The following is a 22,337-nucleotide window of genomic DNA, read 5'->3' on the forward strand; positions in this document are numbered from 1 at the left end:
TGGACCGGGGCACGAACCCGTGTCCCCTGCATTGGCAGGCGGACTCTCAACCACTGCGCCACCAGGGAAGCCCCTATTCTTCAATTTTTAAAAAAATAACTCAAAATGGATCAAAGACCTAAACGTAAGACTAATTGTTTGCAGGGGGGCTGCGCCACATGGCTCATGGGATCTTATTTCCCCAACCAGGGTCCCGGCAGTGAAAGCGCAGAGTTCTAACCACTGGACCTCTAGGGAATTCCCAAGACTAAACTTATTATAAAACTCTTAGAAGAAAACATAGGGTGAAAGCTCCACGACACGGCAGTTGGCCATGATTTCTTGGATATCAACGCACAGGCAAAAGCACAGGCAACAAAAGAAAAAAATAGAGAAACTGGTCTATACATCAAAATTAAAAACTCCTGTGCAAAGAAAAAAAAAATTTTTTTTAATCTTCCTAGGCAGAGAACACAATCAATAGAGTGAAAGTCAATAGAGGGAAAGAATAGAATACAGTCACAGAATGGGAAGAAAATATTTACAAATCATAGATCTGACAAGGGAGTTAATATCTGAAATATAAAAAGAACTTCCTTCAACTCAACAACAAAAAACAAACCTGACCAAGAAAGGACTTAAACAAGCATTTCTCCAAAGATGATATACCAACAGCCGATAAGCACATGAAAAGATGCTTAACATCACTAATCATTAGGAAAATGTAAATGAGATACCACCTCACATCCATTAGGACAGCTACCGTCAAAAAACAGAAAATAACAGTGGCACGGATGTGGAGTAATTGGAATCCTGTGCACTGCTGGTGGGAATGCAAAAGGACAGTTTATTCTCAAAACTGAAGGAAAAATCTAGAGCTGTAACTTTAGATTCAATTCGTAACTATCTCAATGAGCAAAGTTTTAAGTCTTCTGTATGCTTGAAAACTTTCATTATCAATGCAAGGGAGGTATTCATAAACCATTAAGAATTAATTAGCTAAAAAAAAACCTAAATGAAAAGTTTTTAAAAGCTGAACACAAGATCAATGGCAAACAATAACAATGTTTTCATAATTAGCTGTAATAAAATTAACATTAAAACAAAACTTATTCTTTTGGCCCTAAATACTACAGAATCTATAACATCTTTGATGGTATAAAGAAATGTGTACATTTTCTGACTGCTCTACATAAATTTTAAAATCTAAACTTGGTAATGTGAAAAAATATACAAACGAAAATACAACTTTCTATTCCATTTATTTTGTTTTTCACAAACTACTGATTAAATTCATATTACATTAATATTTTTAGCATTTAATGCATAAAATTAGCATAAACCTATTAAAAACAAATCCTAACAGGCAAACAGAAGTATGAAATTTCAAAATGTGTTAGCTAATTTTAATTAATCAGTGGATACAAATAAGTGAGTACTTTATAAATCTATCTTCAGTAAATTAATTTTGCTCAGATCTCAAAAATCAGTAAGCACAGTTAATATGGCTAATTAAATATTCATTCACATGGACTAGGTGGGGCCTTTAATATGTAGAGTAAGCACTGAATTGTGTGTATTGTTGATTAACTTGTCTGTTAAGGATCTTCCAGAAAACCATTAATAAATAATCTGTGTTCATTCGAAACACTGAATGCTACTTAAAAATAATGGCAGCTTTTTTGTTATATCTATATCTATCTATCTATATAGATAGATAGATTTCTTTTTTTTTCAGTACGCGGGCCTCTCACTGTTGTGGCCTCTCCCATTGCGGAGCACAGGCTCCGGACGCGCAGGCTCAGCGGCCATGGCTCACAGGCCCAGCTGCTCCGCGGCATGTGGGATCTTCCCGGACTGGGGCACGAACCCGTGTCCCTTGCATCGGCAGGCGGACTCTCAACCACTGTGCCACCAGGGAAGCCCTTTTGTTATATTTTTTTGTTAAGGTATAATCAGAGTAAAATGCTTGACAGCTAGATGAATTTTTATACATGTATACACCCGTGGTAACCACCATCTAGATCAAAATACATAGTACTTCCAGCACTCAGAAAGCCTCACTCTTGCCCCTGTTATTCACGACCCTACCTACCCACCACTGTCCTAGTTTCTATCACCCAAAATTAGCTTTGACTCATGTTGAATTTCATAAAATGAAATCATACAGTATGTACTCCTTTGTGTCTGGCTGTTGCCACTCAACATGTCTATGAGAATCATCCATGTTGTTTGTGTCAACATGCCTTTTTAAAAATTATTTTTTACTGCTATGTAGTGTTCCATTGTATGATTATAGCATTATATATCCATTCTCTTGTTTATAGACATTTGGGTGACTTGCACTCTCAACCACTGCGCCACCAGGGAAGCCCTTTTGTTATATTTTTTTGTTAAGGTATAATCAGAGTAAAATGCTTGACAGCTAGATGAATTTTTATACATGTATACACCCGTGGTAACCACCATCTAGATCAAAATACATAGTACTTCCAGCACTCAGAAAGCCTCACTCTTGCCCCTGTTATTCACGACCCTACCTACCCACCACTGTCCTAGTTTCTATCACCCAAAATTAGCTTTGACTCATGTTGAATTTCATAAAATGAAATCATACAGTATGTACTCCTTTGTGTCTGGCTGTTGCCACTCAACATGTCTATGAGAATCATCCATGTTGTGTCAACATGCCTTTTTAAAAATTATTTTTTACTGCTATGTAGTGTTCCATTGTATGATTATAGCATTATATATCCATTCTCTTGTTTATAGACATTTGGGTGACTTGCAGTTTGAATAAATCTGCTATGAATATTCTTGTACAAGTCTTTTGGTGGACATATGCACTCATTTCTCTCGGATTTCTCTTGGATATATACCTAGGAGTAGAACTGCTGTGCCATAGTGAAGGTATATACTTATTTATCTTTGGCAGATACTGCTGGTTGAGTGGCTGAACCACATTCTTAACAGCAATGCATGAGAACCATTTACAAGTGTGTAGTGGTATCTAATTGTGATTTGAATTTGCATTTCCCTGATGACTAATGGTGCTGAGCGCAGCTTATCAACCATACAGATATTCTCTTAATGCCTGCTCGTGTCTTTTGGAAGAGCAGTATCAATGAGTGCAATTTTTATGTGTTGTCATTTTCTTCCCCAGGTAAACAGACACCTTTAGTCATAAGAGGTGTCAGAGAAAAACATAAGAAGATGGTTTCCACACAGGGTAAGTTACAAAGTTAAGAAATAACCCATACTAACATAAGTTGTTAAATATTAAAGGTAAATCACCATCCACATGTATTAATAAAGACCAAGGTTAACAAACTGTTTTCTAAGATAACTGTTCCAAATTAGCCTAAACATTGACATTTAGATATCCACTGAATGTCAATTTACTTCAATAAAAGAGGCGGGGGGGGGAGCGGGCTGACAAACCCATGGATATCCAATCTCACCTATTTTATCTGATGTCTCTGGTATCTTTTATTATTTCAATGATAAAGATATGAAAAGACTAAATTCAGCTATTTGACCTGCCTTAGGAAATGGGAATAGCTGATAAAAAGTGTTCTGATACAAAATTTCAAGTTCTCTGTCTCTATATACACCATAATCTTTCAACTATTTATAGGAAGATAATCAGAAGTGGTAGTACTGCTGGTTTAACTCTGAGCAAAAAGAGAAGACAGTGGAAAATTTTAGTGTGGAGTTTTGTTTTCAAAGGGGTGGAGGTTTCATTCCGTCTGCTGAGAATAGCCTGAGTAAAGTCAGAAGCAGAAGGACAGGCTACTGTAACCGTCCAGGCAACAGGCAATGCAACTTTGGACCAAGGTAGTAGTAATGAACTGCTGCTAAAATGTTGGCGGTTTCAACAACAGGATTTGCAGATCTCTCTGGTATAAAGGTACCAGAGAAAGAAGAAACAAGCATCACGATGAAGTTTTGGCCTTAACAACTGCAAGGATGTAGCTGCCAAAACTTACATGGGGAAGAAGTAAGTTTTGGGTTGGGGAAATAGTTCAGTTTCCAGCATGTTTAAGTTTGAGATGTCCATTACATATTCAAGTATAGATGTTAAACAGGCAGCAGGACATGAGTCTGGAGTTCAGAAAATGTGAGTTGCTAGTATATAAATGGTAAAGTTATGAAATCAGATGAGCTCACCAAGGAAATGAGTATAGATGGAAAAAAGACTTAGCCCTGAGGTATTCTCATGTACAAAGCTCCAGGAGATGAGGGAGGAACTAGTTGAGAAGTCTAGGAGTGGGAAAAGGAAGGGGAGAACAGAAGAACTGATGTCCTAGAAACCAAGTGAAAAAAAGGACAATGTCTGTAATACTGCAAATTTTCATTAATATCACTGAACAACAGAGCTATAAGGGGTCTTCGAGATGCCTTTATAGATAAAAACATGGAGGCACAGAAATTCAATAAATTGTGAAAAGTCACAAATCAAAAGGATGACAGAAGATAAAGTTAGGTCTAGTCCACAATGTTCAATGTTTAACAGTATGGAATACAGATCAAGAAACTGGATCCCAAGAGATGATCTACTGAGAGAGAGGCTTTACTCAGGTGTGCTATTAGAATGGAAAAACAAAACAAAACCAGCAACTCTTGTCTGTTTATCCAATTACTAAATATACCAAGTGACCCATATGCTAAATGTTGTCATCCTGTTTCAGCTTATTCAGGTTCATTTCTTTCCTTTTCTTAACAAATCAAACGCATAACTTATTGTTTTCTTCCACCCCAATGACTTTTTATATCTCTTGTCTTGGTTGTTCAATCCTTACTGTTAGAATATGCCAGGCTCTAATCTAAGAGAAATACATAAAATAACTCATTTACTCTTCTCAACAGCCCTATGAAATAGGTATTAACCCCCAATTTTTTCAGATAAGGCAACGAAGGCAAAAGACCAGGTAATTTACTCAAGACCACAAAAATGAGTAAATGGCAGAGCCACGATTTTAACCTAGTGGTTAAACACTATACTGCTAAGATAAAATCAGACAAAAATTGTGAAAGCACTGTACAAATGACGATACCACCTACAAAGGTACTTCTTAGAATCTTAGAACCTAATCGCACTCAATTAATACAACTTTTAACATTTTTGTTGTCTACATTCCATCCAAGTCAGAGCTGATTACTACAATATTTAAATTATTTTAGTCTTTCACAAATATCTTTCTGAGATAGCAAAAAATCAAATTTACCAAAACAAATAAAATCTAAGATTTTTCAAGATGGAAAGCTAGCATCTGACATTACCTAATAAATCACTATTTAAATATAGATTCCAATTTCAACTGTAACATATTTTCTCTTAGGTACTTAAGAGACTTCATCTAGTTTTAAAATTATTGCCAAATAAAAGTATAATATATGCTTATGTTTTGAGGCAAGTACACATTTAACACTCTAAACAGTCTCAGAATTCATATGAGAGGGTTGAAGGTGAATTCAAAATCTCTTACCATTGATCTTTCAGGATATCCAAACAAATAGCCCCTGTGACGGAACTAATATTAGGATGCCATATTTTAGTGATAAACCGGACCTAGAATATAAAGCACATTTGAGTTTTAAAGTATAGAAGTAAAACATATATAGTTTAAGTGGAACTATAAGAAAATGAAATTCTCAAGCTAAAAAAAATGCTCATACTTACATCATTTTGCCTAAGTGAAGGGAAGGGTGTAGGAGACAAAGCATTCAGTGAGCCGAATGCTATCAATGACATACATTCTTTTTAAACCTTTTAATAAATGCTCAAAGAAATCCAACAATTAACTAGGTGTTTATAAACTACCTAGTATAGTGTTAGATACTATGAGAAATTTAACATGGACTAAGATCCATTCAGGTAGATAAAGTAGAACAGAATATCAAAATATAGATAGTAAATGGCAATTTTTTTAGAGTGAAGGGTGTAGAATAGGTTTGAAGGAAAAAGTAAGCAAAATCAGTACATGGAAACAGAAATAGAAAGTGACTATAAGATTACTCCTGATTTTTTTGTAGCACTTTTTTTCTTCAATACTTTAAAAAAATTTTTGACAAATATTTATAGGCCTACTATTATTTGCCAGGAACTGAGGCTTAGAGTTTAAGAAATTTACCCAATATCAAGTAAGTAGTTCGCAACAGAAGATATAAACTCACACAATCTAATTTCAGATTCTGAGTGTACTTATTTAAGCATGAAAGAATAAGAAATCAACAATGTGAAAATGCTAACTCTATCACATCACCTTAAAATGAAATCTACTTCATAAACTTATGAGCTTTTGGAGGAGGAACAGGAGGAGGAGGAGGAGGATTATATCTGACACATATATATGATAGTCATCTAAGTCAAAATTCTTTAACATTTAACAGATTAATTACTATGAACCAAGCTATGTTCTAGTACCTTGCAAAAATTAACTCATCAATATATGCTCTGTGATGAATTGGGAGATTGGGATTGACATTATACACTAATATGTATAAAATGGATAACTAATAAGAACCCACTGTATAAAAAAATAAAATAAAATCCAAAAAATATACATATGCTCCAAATGTAAGCTATTTATGAAAAGAAGCTAAAAGATTTATCACGCTTACACTTCTCTCCTTGTGACTTGTCTATACTATCTGTTAATTCCTCACATATTCACTCACTAACTTACATGCCATCTGAAAAAGCACTTCCAGTCACCAATGACTTCAAAACACCTAAAACTAATGGAGACTTTCCACTCCTTGATCGTTTTTAATTCTTAAAATAACCTACTGCTTTCAATGATATCTACTTCTTTCCATCCACAGAACACCATGTCGTTAAAGGAGACTATCATTCTTCAGCTGGGTTACTGAACAGTTTACTGACTTTACTGCCTTCGGTTTTCTTCCCTCCAATCCATTCTCCACAATGAAACCAGAAAGCCCTTTAAAACAAACCTGATTCATGTCACTATTCTACTTAAGGCCCTTTAACCACTTCTCATTCCCTTTACGTAAGCCCACACTCTTAAACTGATTCTAGCCTTGCTCTCAAATCTCACATCTACCCTACATTCAATACAAGTGCTCAGCTAGTCATATTTTTTAAAAAATAATTTTTTTTTGGCCTCAGGGCCTTCATACGTTTTTTCTTTCAATAACACACCTCGATATTCTCTTCTCCTGGCTAACTCCTACTTATCATTTAAGTTTCAGCTTCCATAATCACTTCTTCCTGACCTGTCCCATAGCATCCTGTACTTTCCTATGTCACAGTACTTGATCACACTTCTATCATCTCTTTCTTATTTGCCTGGTCTTCTCTAAAACGCATGGTGTCTATCCTGCTTAGTAGAGCATTCCAAGCATCTAAAATAAAGTGCCTCACACTGAATGAATGTGCGATAATATTTATATATATACATACTTTTTGGTTTGTTTGTTTTAATATTTTGGCGATGCCACATGGCATGTGGCATCTTAGTTCCCCGACCGGGGATTGAACCGTGCCCCTTGCATTGGAAATGCAGAGTCTTAACTACTGGACCACCAGGGAAGTCCCGAGGAAAACAGAATTTTAAATTACTACTGAAGATGTCAGAAGGTTTACAATTTAGGCAGATGATCTAAGGATGTGTGAATTGTATCTTGCTTTTTAAAGAAAAATCTTCAATACAAGATTCTCTGTAGACTCTACATGAAAAACAAATATGCTTATATGCAAGACCAAGGAAATTATTAAACTATTTCTTTGTACTACAATCTACAGTTAGAAATAAATAACTTTGAATTTGCAGATAATCTAATAAAGAAATTAATTTTCAAGAGGCCACTCCATTATCTACCAGTACAGATGTAAGTAACTGTCCTATAAGTAGTTCTTTGTATGGTTTTACACTCTTTTATCTATTCCTCTTTGTCATTCTTTATCATCAACTATCTCCTTTCTTAGATTTTTCACTTCTTTCTCAACTCTTAATATTACCAATGGTAACCACATATACCCCATCATTCTACGCTCAATTCATATCCAATGTATTCATCATTTTCTCCCAGAGTACTACCATCTCCGACCTATAGCAACAAAAATGTACAAAGAACTTGGAAAGGATGAAGTATAAAAGTAACTAGACAAAGACAATTATCATGACCTACTTGAGTCATACTTGACTCTGATTACAAAACAAATATGGAATGGTTTACAGTCCTAAAATACTTATATGAATAACAATTCAAGTTTCCTTATTTTCACAAATGAAACTAATACTAGCACTGTCTGGGTAACTTGACAACACTCATTAGCTTTGAGGAGCACTCAAAGAATTTAGAAACAAAAATCTTAACACTATGTACACAGTGTTACCAGACTGAAATAAAGGAAGGGGACTATTAGTTATTTATATTGGTATACCATCATCAGTAATCTTATCTCCTCCCACAGGATGCAGCCTATATTTATGCACTCTTTAGTTCAACAAATATTTTACCTTCCACCTCATGGTAGATGTGAGCTCTATTTCCATCAGGAATTTCCAGTTTCAAGCTTGCAACTCAAGGAAGTTACAATATTAAACCTGCTTTAACTAACTTATTGTACAAAAGAAAATGCTATTTTATTTTAAATATGCATGTGCAGAAGGGAAGACTCATAGAAGGCTATTAGCATTGGTATTTATACTCAATTTCATATATAAAAGTACTTATAACACAAAGGAAAAAGAGGAAAATTCACAACCTAATCTCCAATAATAAGTTCGACAAATCACTGAGCTAGAGTTTTCCTAATTTAATGGGTTTTTCATTAAAGGAATATTACTACAACTTACTTTAAAAATAAAGTATGCGGGCTTCCCTGGTGGCGCAGTGGTTAAGAATCTGCCTGCCAATGCAGGGGACACGGGTTCGAGCCCTGGTCCGGGAAGATCCCACATGCCGCGGAGCAACTAAGCCTGTGCACCACAACTACTCAGCCTGCACTCTAGAGCCCGCGAGCCACAACTACTGAGCCCACGTGCCTAGAGTCCATGCTCTGCAACAAGAGAAGCCACCACAATGAGAAACCTGTGCACCACAATGAAGAGTAGGCCCCACTCACCACAACTAGAGAAAGCCCGCGTGCAGCAACGAAGACCCAATGAAGCCAAAATTAAATAAATAAAATAAAACAAATTTTAAAAATAAATAAATAAAGCATGCATTGAATCAAACTTCTATGCTATACTCAGCTGATTCAAAGATACATCTTCTCTGTTCAGAAGTAAACCTTCTGCTCTTCAGGTCAATAGTTTATTGCAGAGTAATAAAAAATACTCTGTAACCATGTTAAGATAAAACAATGTAAGTTTTCAATCAGGTGCAATTTTAGCTGCACAGTACTGAGAATATGACAGTTAACTTCAATACTTTTACTTCAGAAGGCTTAAAATTAAACCTGAGGCTACATATTAAACATATGTGAACATAATTATGCAAGAAATTTACACAAATATTCCCCACTCTTTCCATCATTATCTGCCAACCAGTCAAAATTCAAATCTAATATAGTAAACATCTAGAACATATTTATCAACATTAATTAGCATCTACTCCAAAAGCTTACTGCCATAAATGGGAAGAGTACCATATATTCCAAGTATAACTAACTGGTAGAAGCCAGAGGGAGACAAATGTGGGTTGACTGAAGGTAGATCTTTCTAAATCTTGAAGTTACCTCAACATGGTATGGCTGGAATTAAGATAGTAGTGGCCTGAAGAGCAACATGAACTAGTAGCAAAAACATCAGACAGACCTCAGTTCTTATGTTTTTAGTCCATTTTTCTTGCTTTTCTGAAACAGGTGGGAGGAGGAAGTGTTAATAAAATAGTGATTTCAAAGATTAAATGAAATAGGGCTTCCCTGGTAGCGCAGTGGTTGAGAGTCCGCCTGCCGACGCAGGGGACACGGGTTCGTGCCCCGGTCCAGGAAGATCCCACATGCCGCGAAGCAGCTAGGCCCGTGAGCCATGGCCGCTGAGCCTGCGCGCCCGGAGCCTGTGCTCCGCAACAGGAGAGGCCACAACAGTGAGAGGCCCGAGTACCACCAAAAAAAAAAAAAAAAAAAAAAGATTAAATGAAATAATGTATCAAGTGTCTAAAACAGAACCAGAACTATGCAATCACTTTCGATTTACATTTATTTACAGAGGGAAATAAACACTTTTATTGAGACAATAATTTGCCCCCATTTAAAGTGCACAACTTCATGGTGGTCAGTATATTCATAGTTGTGCAACCATCACCAAAATCTTATTTTTGACCATTTCAACACCTCAAAAAGAAACTACAGGGACTTCCCCGGAGGTCCAGTGGTTAAGACTCCACACTCCCAATGCAGGGAGCCCAGGTTTGACCCCCGGTCAGGGAACTAGATCCTGCATGCTGCAACTAAGACCCGGCGCAGCAAAGTAATTATTTATTTATTTATTTATTTAAAAACAAAAACAAAAAACTGGGCTTCCCTGGTGGCACAGTGGTTAAGAATCCACCTGCCAATGCAGGGGGCACGGGTCTGAGCCCTGGTCCGGGAAGACCCCACATGTCATGGAGCAACTAAGCCTGTGTGCCACAGCTACTGAGCCTGCAAACCACAACTACTGAGCCTGCGCACTACAACTACTGAAGCCCACACACCTAGAGCCCGTGCTCCACAACAAGAGAAGCCACCACAATGAGAAGCCCACGCACCACAACGAAGAGTAGCCCCCGCTCACTGCAACTACAGAAAGCCTGCTCACAGCAACGAAGATCCAACACAGCGAAAAAATGAATAATTTAAAAATAAAATAAAATAAAAATAAACTAACTGTATTTCTATAAACTGTAAATAAACAATTTGAAAATGAATTAATTTAAAAAAAAAGAAAATACGTAACCAACAGCAGTTACTCCCCATTCCTCCACACTCCTCCAGCCCTAGCAACCACCAGCCTACTTTTTTTTTCACTGTGATTTGCCTCTTCTAATGTTCATATAAATGAAATCATACAATGTGTGGCTTTTTGTGCCTGGCTTTTTCATTTAGCGTGATGATTTGAAAGTTCATCTGTTTTGTAGCACATATCAGCACTTTTATCACTTTTATAACCAAACGTGGTATGGATATACCACATTTAACTTTTCCATTCAGTTGATGGACATTTAGAGCACTTCCATTTTTTGGCAGTTATGAATAGTGCTGGTATGAACATTTATGTGCAAGTTGTGTGGACACGTTTTCGTTTCTATTGAGTAGATATCTAGAAGTAGAACTGCTATGTGTTGTATGAAAGGAGAGAAGTTTAGCACTGCTCTCGACAAGGATGGAAGACGCTCTCGGGCCTGACAACACGCATATGGTTAAGGCACTGCCACCTACTTTGTGGCATCTAACCATTTTTTTTTTCAATAAAAAATAAATTTAAAAAAGAAATAAGTGTTGTAGAAGTAGAACTGCTAGGTCATAAGTACCACCAAAAAAAAAAAAAAAAAAAAAAGATTAAATGAAATAATGTATCAAGTGTCTAAAACAGAACCAGAACTATGCAATCACTTTCGATTTACATTTATTTACAGAGGGAAATAAACACTTTTATTGAGACAATAATTTGCCCCCATTTAAAGTGCACAACTTCATGGTGGTCAGTATATTCATAGTTGTGCAACCATCACCAAAATCTTATTTTTGACCATTTCAACACCTCAAAAAGAAACTACAGGGACTTCCCCGGAGGTCCAGTGGTTAAGACTCCACACTCCCAATGCAGGGAGCCCAGGTTTGACCCCCGGTCAGGGAACTAGATCCTGCATGCTGCAACTAAGACCCGGCGCAGCAAAGTAATTATTTATTTATTTATTTATTTAAAAACAAAAACAAAAAACTGGGCTTCCCTGGTGGCACAGTGGTTAAGAATCCACCTGCCAATGCAGGGGGCACGGGTCTGAGCCCTGGTCCGGGAAGACCCCACATGTCATGGAGCAACTAAGCCTGTGTGCCACAGCTACTGAGCCTGCAAACCACAACTACTGAGCCTGCGCACTACAACTACTGAAGCCCACACACCTAGAGCCCGTGCTCCACAACAAGAGAAGCCACCACAATGAGAAGCCCACGCACCACAACGAAGAGTAGCCCCCGCTCACTGCAACTACAGAAAGCCTGCTCACAGCAACGAAGATCCAACACAGCGAAAAAATGAATAATTTAAAAATAAAATAAAATAAAAATAAACTAACTGTATTTCTATAAACTGTAAATAAACAATTTGAAAATGAATTAATTTAAAAAAAAAGAAAATACGTAACCAACAGCAGTTACTCCCCATTCCTCCACACTCCTCCAGCCCTAGCAACCACCAGCCTACTTTTTTTTTCACTGTGATTTGCCTCTTCTAATGTTCATATAAATGAAATCATACAATGTGTGGCTTTTTGTGCCTGGCTTTTTCATTTAGCGTGATGATTTGAAAGTTCATCTGTTTTGTAGCACATATCAGCACTTTTATCACTTTTATAACCAAACGTGGTATGGATATACCACATTTAACTTTTCCATTCAGTTGATGGACATTTAGAGCACTTCCATTTTTTGGCAGTTATGAATAGTGCTGGTATGAACATTTATGTGCAAGTTGTGTGGACACGTTTTCGTTTCTATTGAGTAGATATCTAGAAGTAGAACTGCTATGTGTTGTATGAAAGGAGAGAAGTTTAGCACTGCTCTCGACAAGGATGGAAGACGCTCTCGGGCCTGACAACACGCATATGGTTAAGGCACTGCCACCTACTTTGTGGCATCTAACCATTTTTTTTTTCAATAAAAAATAAATTTAAAAAAGAAATAAGTGTTGTAGAAGTAGAACTGCTAGGTCATAAGGTAACCCTATGTTTACCATTTTGACCAAAATATTTTCCAAAGCAGCTCCAACACTTTACATTTCTACCAGTAATGTGTGAGAATTTCAAATTAAAGAGGAAATTTAAGCATCATGCTACTGTATTTTACAACGTTGCAGAGGGAAGCCAACAGACTACTTCAAGAAGGGCCTCTTAGGGTGGTAGTCATTGGTTAATGCTAGCTAATATTTACAGCATGCTTAGTCTGTGCAGGCACTGTTCTAAGTATTGTATTTCACTGAATCTCAAGTACCATCAATTATTCAATACACCGTTATTTTATGTACCTTGAGAAAGAAAAAAACTCTGCCAATTAAGTTATAACATCTCGTCCATTGAAAGATATATCCTGATTTCAGAGATGTTAAAATATGAAAAAATATTTCATAGAATTATTGAAATATTGTTTTTTAAATGGACTACTCCTTTAACCTTCATAATCCTTTCAAAGGATTTTACAGATGAGGAAACACACAGCGGTTAGATAGCTTGCCTAAAATCAAGAAGCCAGTTAAATGCCAGAAGTAAGATTTGAACTGTGGTTTGATTATTTTTGTTCTTGGTAGAGTCATATTCACCGTTTCAGAGATTTTGCCCTTACTCCTTCCTCATTAGAATCAAGAAGTAGAGCACAGTGGGCCTTACAGGATCTAGTTTCTATTTAACCTCTAAGCCTCAGTTCCCTCATTCATTAAGACTGCTATGAAGACGTTCAGAAAAGGCATATAAAATTCCTAGCACAAAACAAGTGACAACTGATACTATCATTATTTAATAGTAAAAATATAGTGGTTGAGAGCAGTCTCTCTTGAGATCTTTTCTTTCTTCCTTCCTTATTTCCATTAAAATTTTTTTAGGCTTTGAGGTCATCCTTATCTTGAAACATTTTAAAATCCTCTTTTATTAAATTTATAGTATTCTACAATTAAAGTAACCTCAAGTGACTACTACTCATTCTAATGATAACACTGACAACCAAGATTACCTAGTGGAGGGTAACTAGGGTAAGGATGAAAATTAAGTCACAAATGTAAGATGAAAGCTTAATAGTGGTCATCTCTAAGTGGTCATACTGAAAAAATGTTCTTTTTTAAAATTCTTCACTATTCAAATGTCTACAACAAACACCAACTACTTTTATAAAAGGCAAAAAAAAAAAAATCAACCAGGCTTAAAAGGTAGAAACAACCAAAATGTCCATCGATGGTTAAAGGGATGAACAAAATGTGGTGGGTATGTACAAGGGAATACTATTAAGCCTTAAAAAGGAATGACATTCTGACACAACTTATAATATGGATGAACCTTAAAGATATTATGCTAAGTGAAATAAGCCAGGTACAGAAGGACAAAAATCATATGATTCCACTGAAATGAGGAAACTAGAGCAGGAAAAATTCATAGAGAAAAAGTATAACAGTGGTTACCAGCGTGGAATACCAGGGAGTTATTGTTTAGTAGGGAAGATGAAAATGTTCTGGAAATGGATGGTGGTGAAACATGCAAAACAATGTGAATGTGCTTAGCGCCACTAGACTACACACTTAAAAATGGTTAAAATAGTAAATTTTATGTTATGTATACTTTACCACAATTTAAAAACATCAACCAGGCTTATCAGAAAATAGATATACATAAACAACAGAATAACAGGCACTTCAAACTGGTAGGTGACTCAACTTCACCCTGGAACTTCCACTGCTGTGTCTATTCTTAAATGGGGGACAACCAGTAGGCTGAATGAATGAATTCTGGAACATTTTCTGAGTGACTACTGTCATACGCTCAAGAGACACTATACTTTCAGGAGCCATAGAAAATAAAAAGGTGTATTAAGCCATGGTCTTTGACCTCAGGAGCACAAAAGCTAGTGAAAGATACATTTCCCCAAATAATACAATACATTAATTGGTACTATAACTGTGGTAGTACTATATAAATTATATAAAATGCTATTGGGAGTAGAGGGAGAAACATTTTGACAGGCACAGAGTAATGGAGAAAGTGATACTTTACCTAGACCTCAAAAGAAAAGTAGAATTTTAAATGATAGGGACAATGGTTCAAGTGAAAATGACAGGAAAGTGTGAAAGAATAAGCATTAACCTACAAACAGCAAATAATCTAGGCTGGAAAAAGAGACCCATATTGTGGGTGAGGGCAGCAGAAGATTAGGATGGAAAAAAAGACAAGGTCAGGTTACAGGAGCTTTTAAATGCCCAGTTAAGGAGTTCAGACTATTAACAAGGAAAGAAAAGAAACATGATCAAAACTGCACTTTAGGAAGATTTACAGAACAGCAGTGCAAAGAATGAATAGTATGGCAAAGATGAAAGGGTAATTAAATAATAGGCAAAACAGGCGAAGTAATAAAGCTGAATGCCTAAACTAAAATGGTGATGATAGCAAAAGTAAAGACATAAAGGAAGCAATTCAGTCAAAAAGTAAGTTTAGGTTAGTTCCCCTTGTTATACACAATCCTAGATTATTCTGTTTCCTCTTTTAACATTCATCAGAGTTGCAATGATTTGTTCTTTTTTTCCCCCCACTAGAACATGAGCTCCATGAAAGCAAGGACAGCAGTGTAAGTCTAACTTATTGCTATATTGGCACAAAGTACTTAAATAATTGTTGAATAAATTCAGAGTACTCTCTTCCCTAAAAAATACACTTCTCTGAGGCAAATAAGAACTTGTATAAGGATTCTCTAAATTTGGGAACACTATAAGTTTTTCCAGACCTAGAATTTAAGCCATTGTCAGATACACATCTTATTCCTGTCTAAAGCTATTACTAGCTGCCTCTGAGTAAGCTTATTTTTCATTCTAATTCCAGAAGCAAACCATCTGTCATTACCTGACATCTTGTCCATGCTAAATTTACACAGTAAACAACTAAAAAATTTGTAATTTTAATAAACACTAAAGTATATATTAATTAAATGAGCCAAGAAATATAGTTCATGCACAAAAATAGGCTTACAATACCTTAGGGGGATTAAATGGATATGTTTCTGGTATTTTAATCTCTAGTTGATATCTTCCTCCTAAAAAATGGGGAAAACAGAAAGTTAACAATGCTGCTCACCTCAAATATGTAAAGCCAAATATAGTGATATAACTTTTCAAAACATATACTATTTTATAGTCAATTACAACAGATTCATTTTAAAGCTGAAACCCAAAAAGGAAATAAACAAAAGCACTAGTTTTTAATTTAAAGGTTATTTAAAGCATACAGAATACCCATTTTAAACAACTGATATTAGTTTATCAGTGAATAATTGGAGAGATGGATGAATACATTAAATCCACAGATGATCCAATGCCAAAGACTTCACTGGAACAATTACGTAGCACAGGTTCCATCTCCTTTTGTTTCCTTTAGTCCACAATGATAAAAGTTGCTAAATAACAGGAAAAAATGGAAAGAAAAAAGGAAAAGAAGAAAAAAAGGAAGAAGGTAGGGAAGTATAAAGGCATAGATGGTACAGAGAAAAAGGATAACAGATTACGCCAAAAACTGAAAAATCTACTTCTAGCTGGTTCTCTCAAATGCAAAAATGTCCCAAAGTTTTAATCTGGGACATTAAATTAAATGCCAACACTTCTTGTTAAAATTTAAAAAACAAAATTCAACAGTAAGACAGTAGGCAGGGAGCTTCCCTGGTGGCGCAGTGGTTGAGAGTCCGCCTGCCGATGCAGGGTACACGGGTTCGTGCCCCGGTCTGGGAAGATCCCACATGCCGTGGGGCGGCTGGGCCCGTGAGCCATGTCCGCTGAGCCTGCACATCCGGAGCCTGTGCTCCGGAACCTGTGCTCCGCAACGGGAGAGGCCACAACAGTGAGAGGCCCGCGTACCGCAAAAAAAAAAAAGAGGCAGGAATAAAGACACCGCAAAAAAAAAAAAAGAGGCAGGAATAAAGACAAAAACCTAGTCTCTTCCTGTAAATGGGTATACAAAGAGACTGTTCTAACCAGTAACATATAAACGGTAGGCAACATTCCATTTTGGTCTAAAGTTATCTTGAGCAACTAGCAGCTAAATAAGTATTTTTTTTTAAAGTTTATCTAGCTTCCCGTAACTAGGATATTAAAGGGGGAGGATAACTGCCTCTCAGCAAACTCTGAAGGGGGAATCTTGCACTGGATGGCAGACTGGATATGAATCCTGACTCTACGGAACCTTCCAATTCTAAGATTTTATGATCCATTACCAAAGAATATTTATCATTCCAAAATACAGCAAATAAAACTGTGCTAGTGAAATATTTATATATGAAACTATGCCTGGGATTTGCTTCAAAATAATCAAGGGATGAATTACATCAAAGACTGGCCATGGGGGCTTCCCTGGTGGCGCAGTGGTTCAGAGTCCACCTGCCAATGCAGGGGACACGGGTTCATGCCCCGGTCCGGGAGGATCCCACGTGCCGCGGAGCGGCTGGGCCCATGAGCCGTGGCCGCTGAGCCTGCGCGTCCAGAGCCTGTGCTCCGCAACAGGAGAGGCCGCAGCAGTGAGAGGCCCGCATACCGCAAAAAAAAAAAGAAAAAAAGACTGGCCATGAAATGATAGTTATTAAAGCTGGCTGATGAGTGCCTGGAGGTTTTTGCCTTCTGTATATATCTGAAATTTTCCATAATAAAAAGTAACAAAACAAAAACAGTAATTGTGCACTAGGAACACTACTGACTTCAAAATTCCGTACACTCAATTCTCAGTATATCCTGCCACTTCCTCCATTGTTAGGAACAGATGAATGTGGATCTAAGAAAAAAACAAAAGAGCAATTCACTTGGTACCACTTTCTTCAAGCCCTTTTGGTGCCAGTTCTTTTCTTGCTTATTCCTTTGAATAGAATCCCATACTGACTGATGCACAAGTTGAACTAGATGCCTGAAGCACACAGAATACAGCAGAAGTGAAATATAAAGGAAAGAAGTCAAAAAAAAAAAAGAAACAAAAAAGACAGGTAAGAGAAGAGTACCTCAAGAAATTTTTGTGTATACAGAGATAACTGTTTATATTCAGTTATAAATGCTAGCTTCAAATATAGGTATAATAAATTTAGCCTGAGTAATGTGTACATTCTACTTTTTCCTTCCTATGAATCTTACATTTTTCATTAAATTCCAAATTACTATCTCTATAACCTTTCATATAAAGTTTTTCCTTCTTGAATGTCCAAAACAATCTCTTAGGAGCAGTGTGAGAGCCCTAAATACTATATAAATAATGCTGGACCCTAGAGTCCCCCAAATCCTACTTCTACTCCATATGCTATTGGTATACTCTGTCTTGCATTATTTGACAACTTTAATATATAATCAATACAGCATTAACCACAGCATTATTTGATATATATCAGAGTAACACAACTAAGGGAGCTTTATGATAACTACATTATTAGTATCATAACAGCTTTCACTATAAAACATTTACTTCTTGAAGAACAGCTTTTACTACTAAACATTTATAATCTTTAAATGGGGAAGGGATGAATTTTTCAAAAAATACCAAGAATGATTCCATAAATTTAAAACAACTCTTAGGTACAAAGCCTCAAGAACTAAACTGTTCCTTTGCCACTGAGCCATTAAGGCAAAAGAAGAAAACATGTACAATATGGTCATTTTAACTCAATCTGATTACTTTTAACACTACATAAAATAGCTACCGGATTTCTTAATGATGGTTATTAACAATTTAACATTCCACATGTAAACTTTTGCCCTGGCTATTGAGATAAAACAACAACAACAACAAAAATCCTCAAAAAAAATCCCTCAAAATTTAGCAAGAGCACTGAGATAAATATTAGCAAAATAGTCTACCCCTGTTCCTATTTCTAAAAAAAGTACCTAAGTTTGTGCCTTCGAATGTGCTTTTCTTAAACAAAATGAACAACTTCAATAGTTTTAGGATAAAAATACAATTTAAGTTAATCTACTTCAAATATATACCCAAGAAGCATATTAAAACTAATCTTATCAAACATTAGTGTCTCATTTAGTGGCAGCAGCAGACATAAGCACTTAAAAATGACCAAACTTGTTTCTAACTAATGAATGTGGTATAGTTATAATTTAATCATCCTACAAATAAGTATTGTCCAATTTTTTAAAAATTCATGTACCTTTATTAAGGGTTGCTAAGAAGGTAATAAACATTCTGCCTAGTTCAGGAGATCTCTTGTTTATAAATATCAATTTACTGGAAGAGCTCCATGGTGATAATGCTACTGCCCTACTATCTTGCAAAAATACATCTAAACAACCTAAAAAGTAATTCAAGAATATTTATAATGTATGCCTTCAAGAAAAAGCTTGTATATCATTACAAACAATACCTGCTATTAAGGACGAACTTGATTTATATAAGATAACTAAAGATCTCTTCTCCATCTAACAACTGTCAAAAGGACTAAATGAATAGCATCCATGAAAGCAATCAGATGAGGCCTGGCATACAAGAGGCACTCACAAAACAATATACAAAATTAAATAAGTCTAGAAATGGCTTGTGAACTATAAAACAGAAAATAAAATTTTGTCATTTAAGATTTGGTAAAATGTGCTAAAGACATTCTAGGGTCTTTAAAACTTTGAATGAAAAGAGAAACACAGTCTAGAACGTTGAATTTTTCTGAAAAATTTTGGGTAACTGTTCACTACAGAATTGTAGAACCACTACATTCAAAGGAGAAATAACCACCACTTCCAATATTCAATCAATCCTGATTTATTCAAGAGCAGAAAATGATTAGAAACACAGGCTTTGGAGTCAAAGGCTATTAGGACTCAAATCCCAGCTGTGCAGCTTAGATGTCTTAGCCAAGTTACTTAACTTTCCTGAGCTTAAGTTTCTTCATCTATGAAACAGTGATAATCATACTTACCTCATAAGATGTGTTATAAGGATTGAATGAGAAAATACACGTAAACCTCTAACAAGTAAGAACTCAATAAGTGCTACTACTACAAATTCCGTGACATGATTTCCATTAAACAAATATTTGAATGCTTATTATATGCAAGAATCTTGGTTATGCTATATAATCCACATTTACAGTAACACTCACTACTGAAGATCTGCCTAACGAGGGAATAAAAAGCTATAAAGCTTATTTCTGTATCTTACCACCCAATTCCATGATCTAAAGCAGCTATATATAGACTTAGTTTGTAAACAGAGTTCAGCAAAACTGCCTCCTTTCTATATGTCTTGAAACGATCACTCAAAGCTTTCCTGAATAAAGAAAATTAAATATTTGGAATACAGCCTGTATGAAGACATCTGAGTAAATTACATGCTAAATGACAAACAGGGGAGAGAAGCTTTTCTTTAAAAATTAACATAAGTCAGAAATTTAAGGCAAGGTTTGTTTACAGATACCATATGAAGGGTAACTGAGAGTTCATATAAGTTAAAGGTTTTAACATGCTAGATGTTTTATACTGTTAGATTCTAACATAATATAACCTATAACTTGGCTCTTTGGGAAAAGAAAAAAATTAGCTAAAATTCAGTAAGAAAAATCAGTCTAGATAAGTATCTAAATTTATTATTTAAAAACTGCTGTATATATCCTTAAGCCAAATGAAGTTACCTTTCACGTAGTTTATAAATGCTTGAGATTATTCTGATTTAATGTTTCGGACAAGTTCTAATACGCACAATATTTTGATACAGAAAAAAGTACTTGCCTTCATATGGTGTGTCTGGAGGTCCTGCTATTTCTCCTCTTAATTCTGTAAAATTCTCATCTACAAGATCTACTTTAATTTGATTTTTGCTCGTCTTAAAAATAAACAGAAAATAAATGTTAGTTATATCAGCAAGAAAAAAGCCTATTTTTATTAAAGTATTACCTATAAAAAATTTTGAAACACGCTCTTTCATAAGCTTATCTGCTCTAGTAAAAATAACAGTCTGCTTTTCTAGAACGTAATTAGCCAATTTGAATATTTAAAACAAAAATACTAACAAATTTTAACTGCAATGTTTTTAATGACATTAACACCACTTTGAACAATAGTACAATGTCTTGTTGACTTCACAGGAATGTTTAGAGAAAACTAGCAGACACCTTTATTTCATATTTGCTGAGTTCATGTGTGTTAGGGTCCAAAGTGATAATTCTATTCATCTGTAGATGAACTCTGCAATTCGATACCCCCAGGCTACATGGGTTCTAGCCCAAACAGAAAAGTCAAGATCATTAAAAACTATTTAGGCTATAAGCTCTCACTTAAATTTCTAGATGTTTAGGTTAACTGAAATACTACACCATCAACCAGGATGATGAAAGCTCTAAGTGTCTAATAAATATCGCTTTCCACAATAATTCCTAAAGTCTAAATGCCTCAATAGAATCTTCTAATGCCTTCCTCAAACTGTTTTTCTGCTTAGTTTACTTCAATGGCAATTACTTACTTCTCAAAACAGATTTTTATATTTATCTACATCTACTTATTTTGTACTTCACACTTCTCAAAGTACTGTCATATCAATATTATCACTTCAATCTCTCAATAATCTTTAACAATCCATTCTCATAGTAAACAGTGATCATGATTCAGGAAACCCTCCAGTGGGATTCACTTTAACGCCCACAAGTACCTGCCTGCAAATGGGCTCTCCGCTTACATTATGTAACCTACCCCAGTATCTTACTGGTCTATTCACCTAACACAATGACCCTCCCCTTTTCTCAATTTTTTAAAACACAAATCCTTAATATACAAAGCTTTCCTTTCATTTTTTGGTTAGGATTTTTATATTTATCTACATCTACTTATTTTGTACTTTATAACTAAGTGACACATGTACTCTTATGAAAGAAAGCCCCACAAGATTTCAAAAGTAAATTTTTGCTTTTGAACCCACCTTCTTAAACTTGCTTACTGATGGAACAGTGTAGGAATTACTGTTTTAAGGTCCTTGACTCCCTCCCCTCACCCCCAGGAGAAGATACCATCATTTTCACTTTCTCTGTACTAAATAGTTTAGTACCGAATGTTAAGCACAGAAAAAAATACATAATTTAAAACCCAAATTTTAAAGATTTCATGACTCCTAATTTATCTTATCTTTTAATAAGAACACAGGATTAAAAAACTTACTTTATGCATTTTAACTAGTACTGGTTTATTTCATAACCTTTTTCTACATTTGGGATTAAAGTATCTCATATTTTTCTGAAGATAATTTTACCCCCAAATTAAATTTAATTATAAATAAGCATAATGGGGAACTTCTTCCTGTGCCCTAAAAAAATCATTATCATCCTTGGTATTTGCAGAAGAGGATGAAATGTACAATTTTAGTAATGGTAAAATACTTTTTCCAGTAAGCACAGGAATGAATAATGTTAAAATGAAAATCACAGGCACCAGACGTCCCTTCACTGACCAATTTAAGAAGCCAAAAGTATAACTTACAGA

General features: G+C 35.6%; 1 protein-coding gene and 2 non-coding genes across 3 annotated transcripts in view; 2 read left to right on the forward strand and 1 right to left on the reverse strand.

The window, feature by feature from the left end:
• The window catches only part of UBE2K (ubiquitin conjugating enzyme E2 K), a 94,163-nt gene that overhangs the window by 34,277 nt on the left and 37,549 nt on the right, over positions 1 to 22,337 (reverse strand). The window contains exons 2-4 of the mRNA XM_028492561.2: positions 20,598 to 20,691; positions 15,879 to 15,937; positions 5,469 to 5,551 (exon numbers count right to left, since the gene is read on the reverse strand). Coding sequence (XP_028348362.2) covers positions 5,469 to 5,551; positions 15,879 to 15,937; positions 20,598 to 20,691 — 236 coding nt within the window. The remainder of the gene's footprint in view (positions 1 to 5,468; positions 5,552 to 15,878; positions 15,938 to 20,597; positions 20,692 to 22,337) is intronic.
• LOC112063496 (U6atac minor spliceosomal RNA) lies at positions 11,275 to 11,400 on the forward strand. The gene has a single exon (XR_002891007.1). It is a non-coding gene; the product is annotated as a U6atac minor spliceosomal RNA (small nuclear RNA).
• LOC112063495 (U6atac minor spliceosomal RNA) lies at positions 12,683 to 12,808 on the forward strand. The gene has a single exon (XR_002891006.1). It is a non-coding gene; the product is annotated as a U6atac minor spliceosomal RNA (small nuclear RNA).

Source organism: Physeter macrocephalus, chromosome 7, assembly GCF_002837175.3.
Source record: "Physeter macrocephalus isolate SW-GA chromosome 7, ASM283717v5, whole genome shotgun sequence".
NCBI lineage: Eukaryota > Metazoa > Chordata > Mammalia > Artiodactyla > Physeteridae > Physeter > Physeter macrocephalus.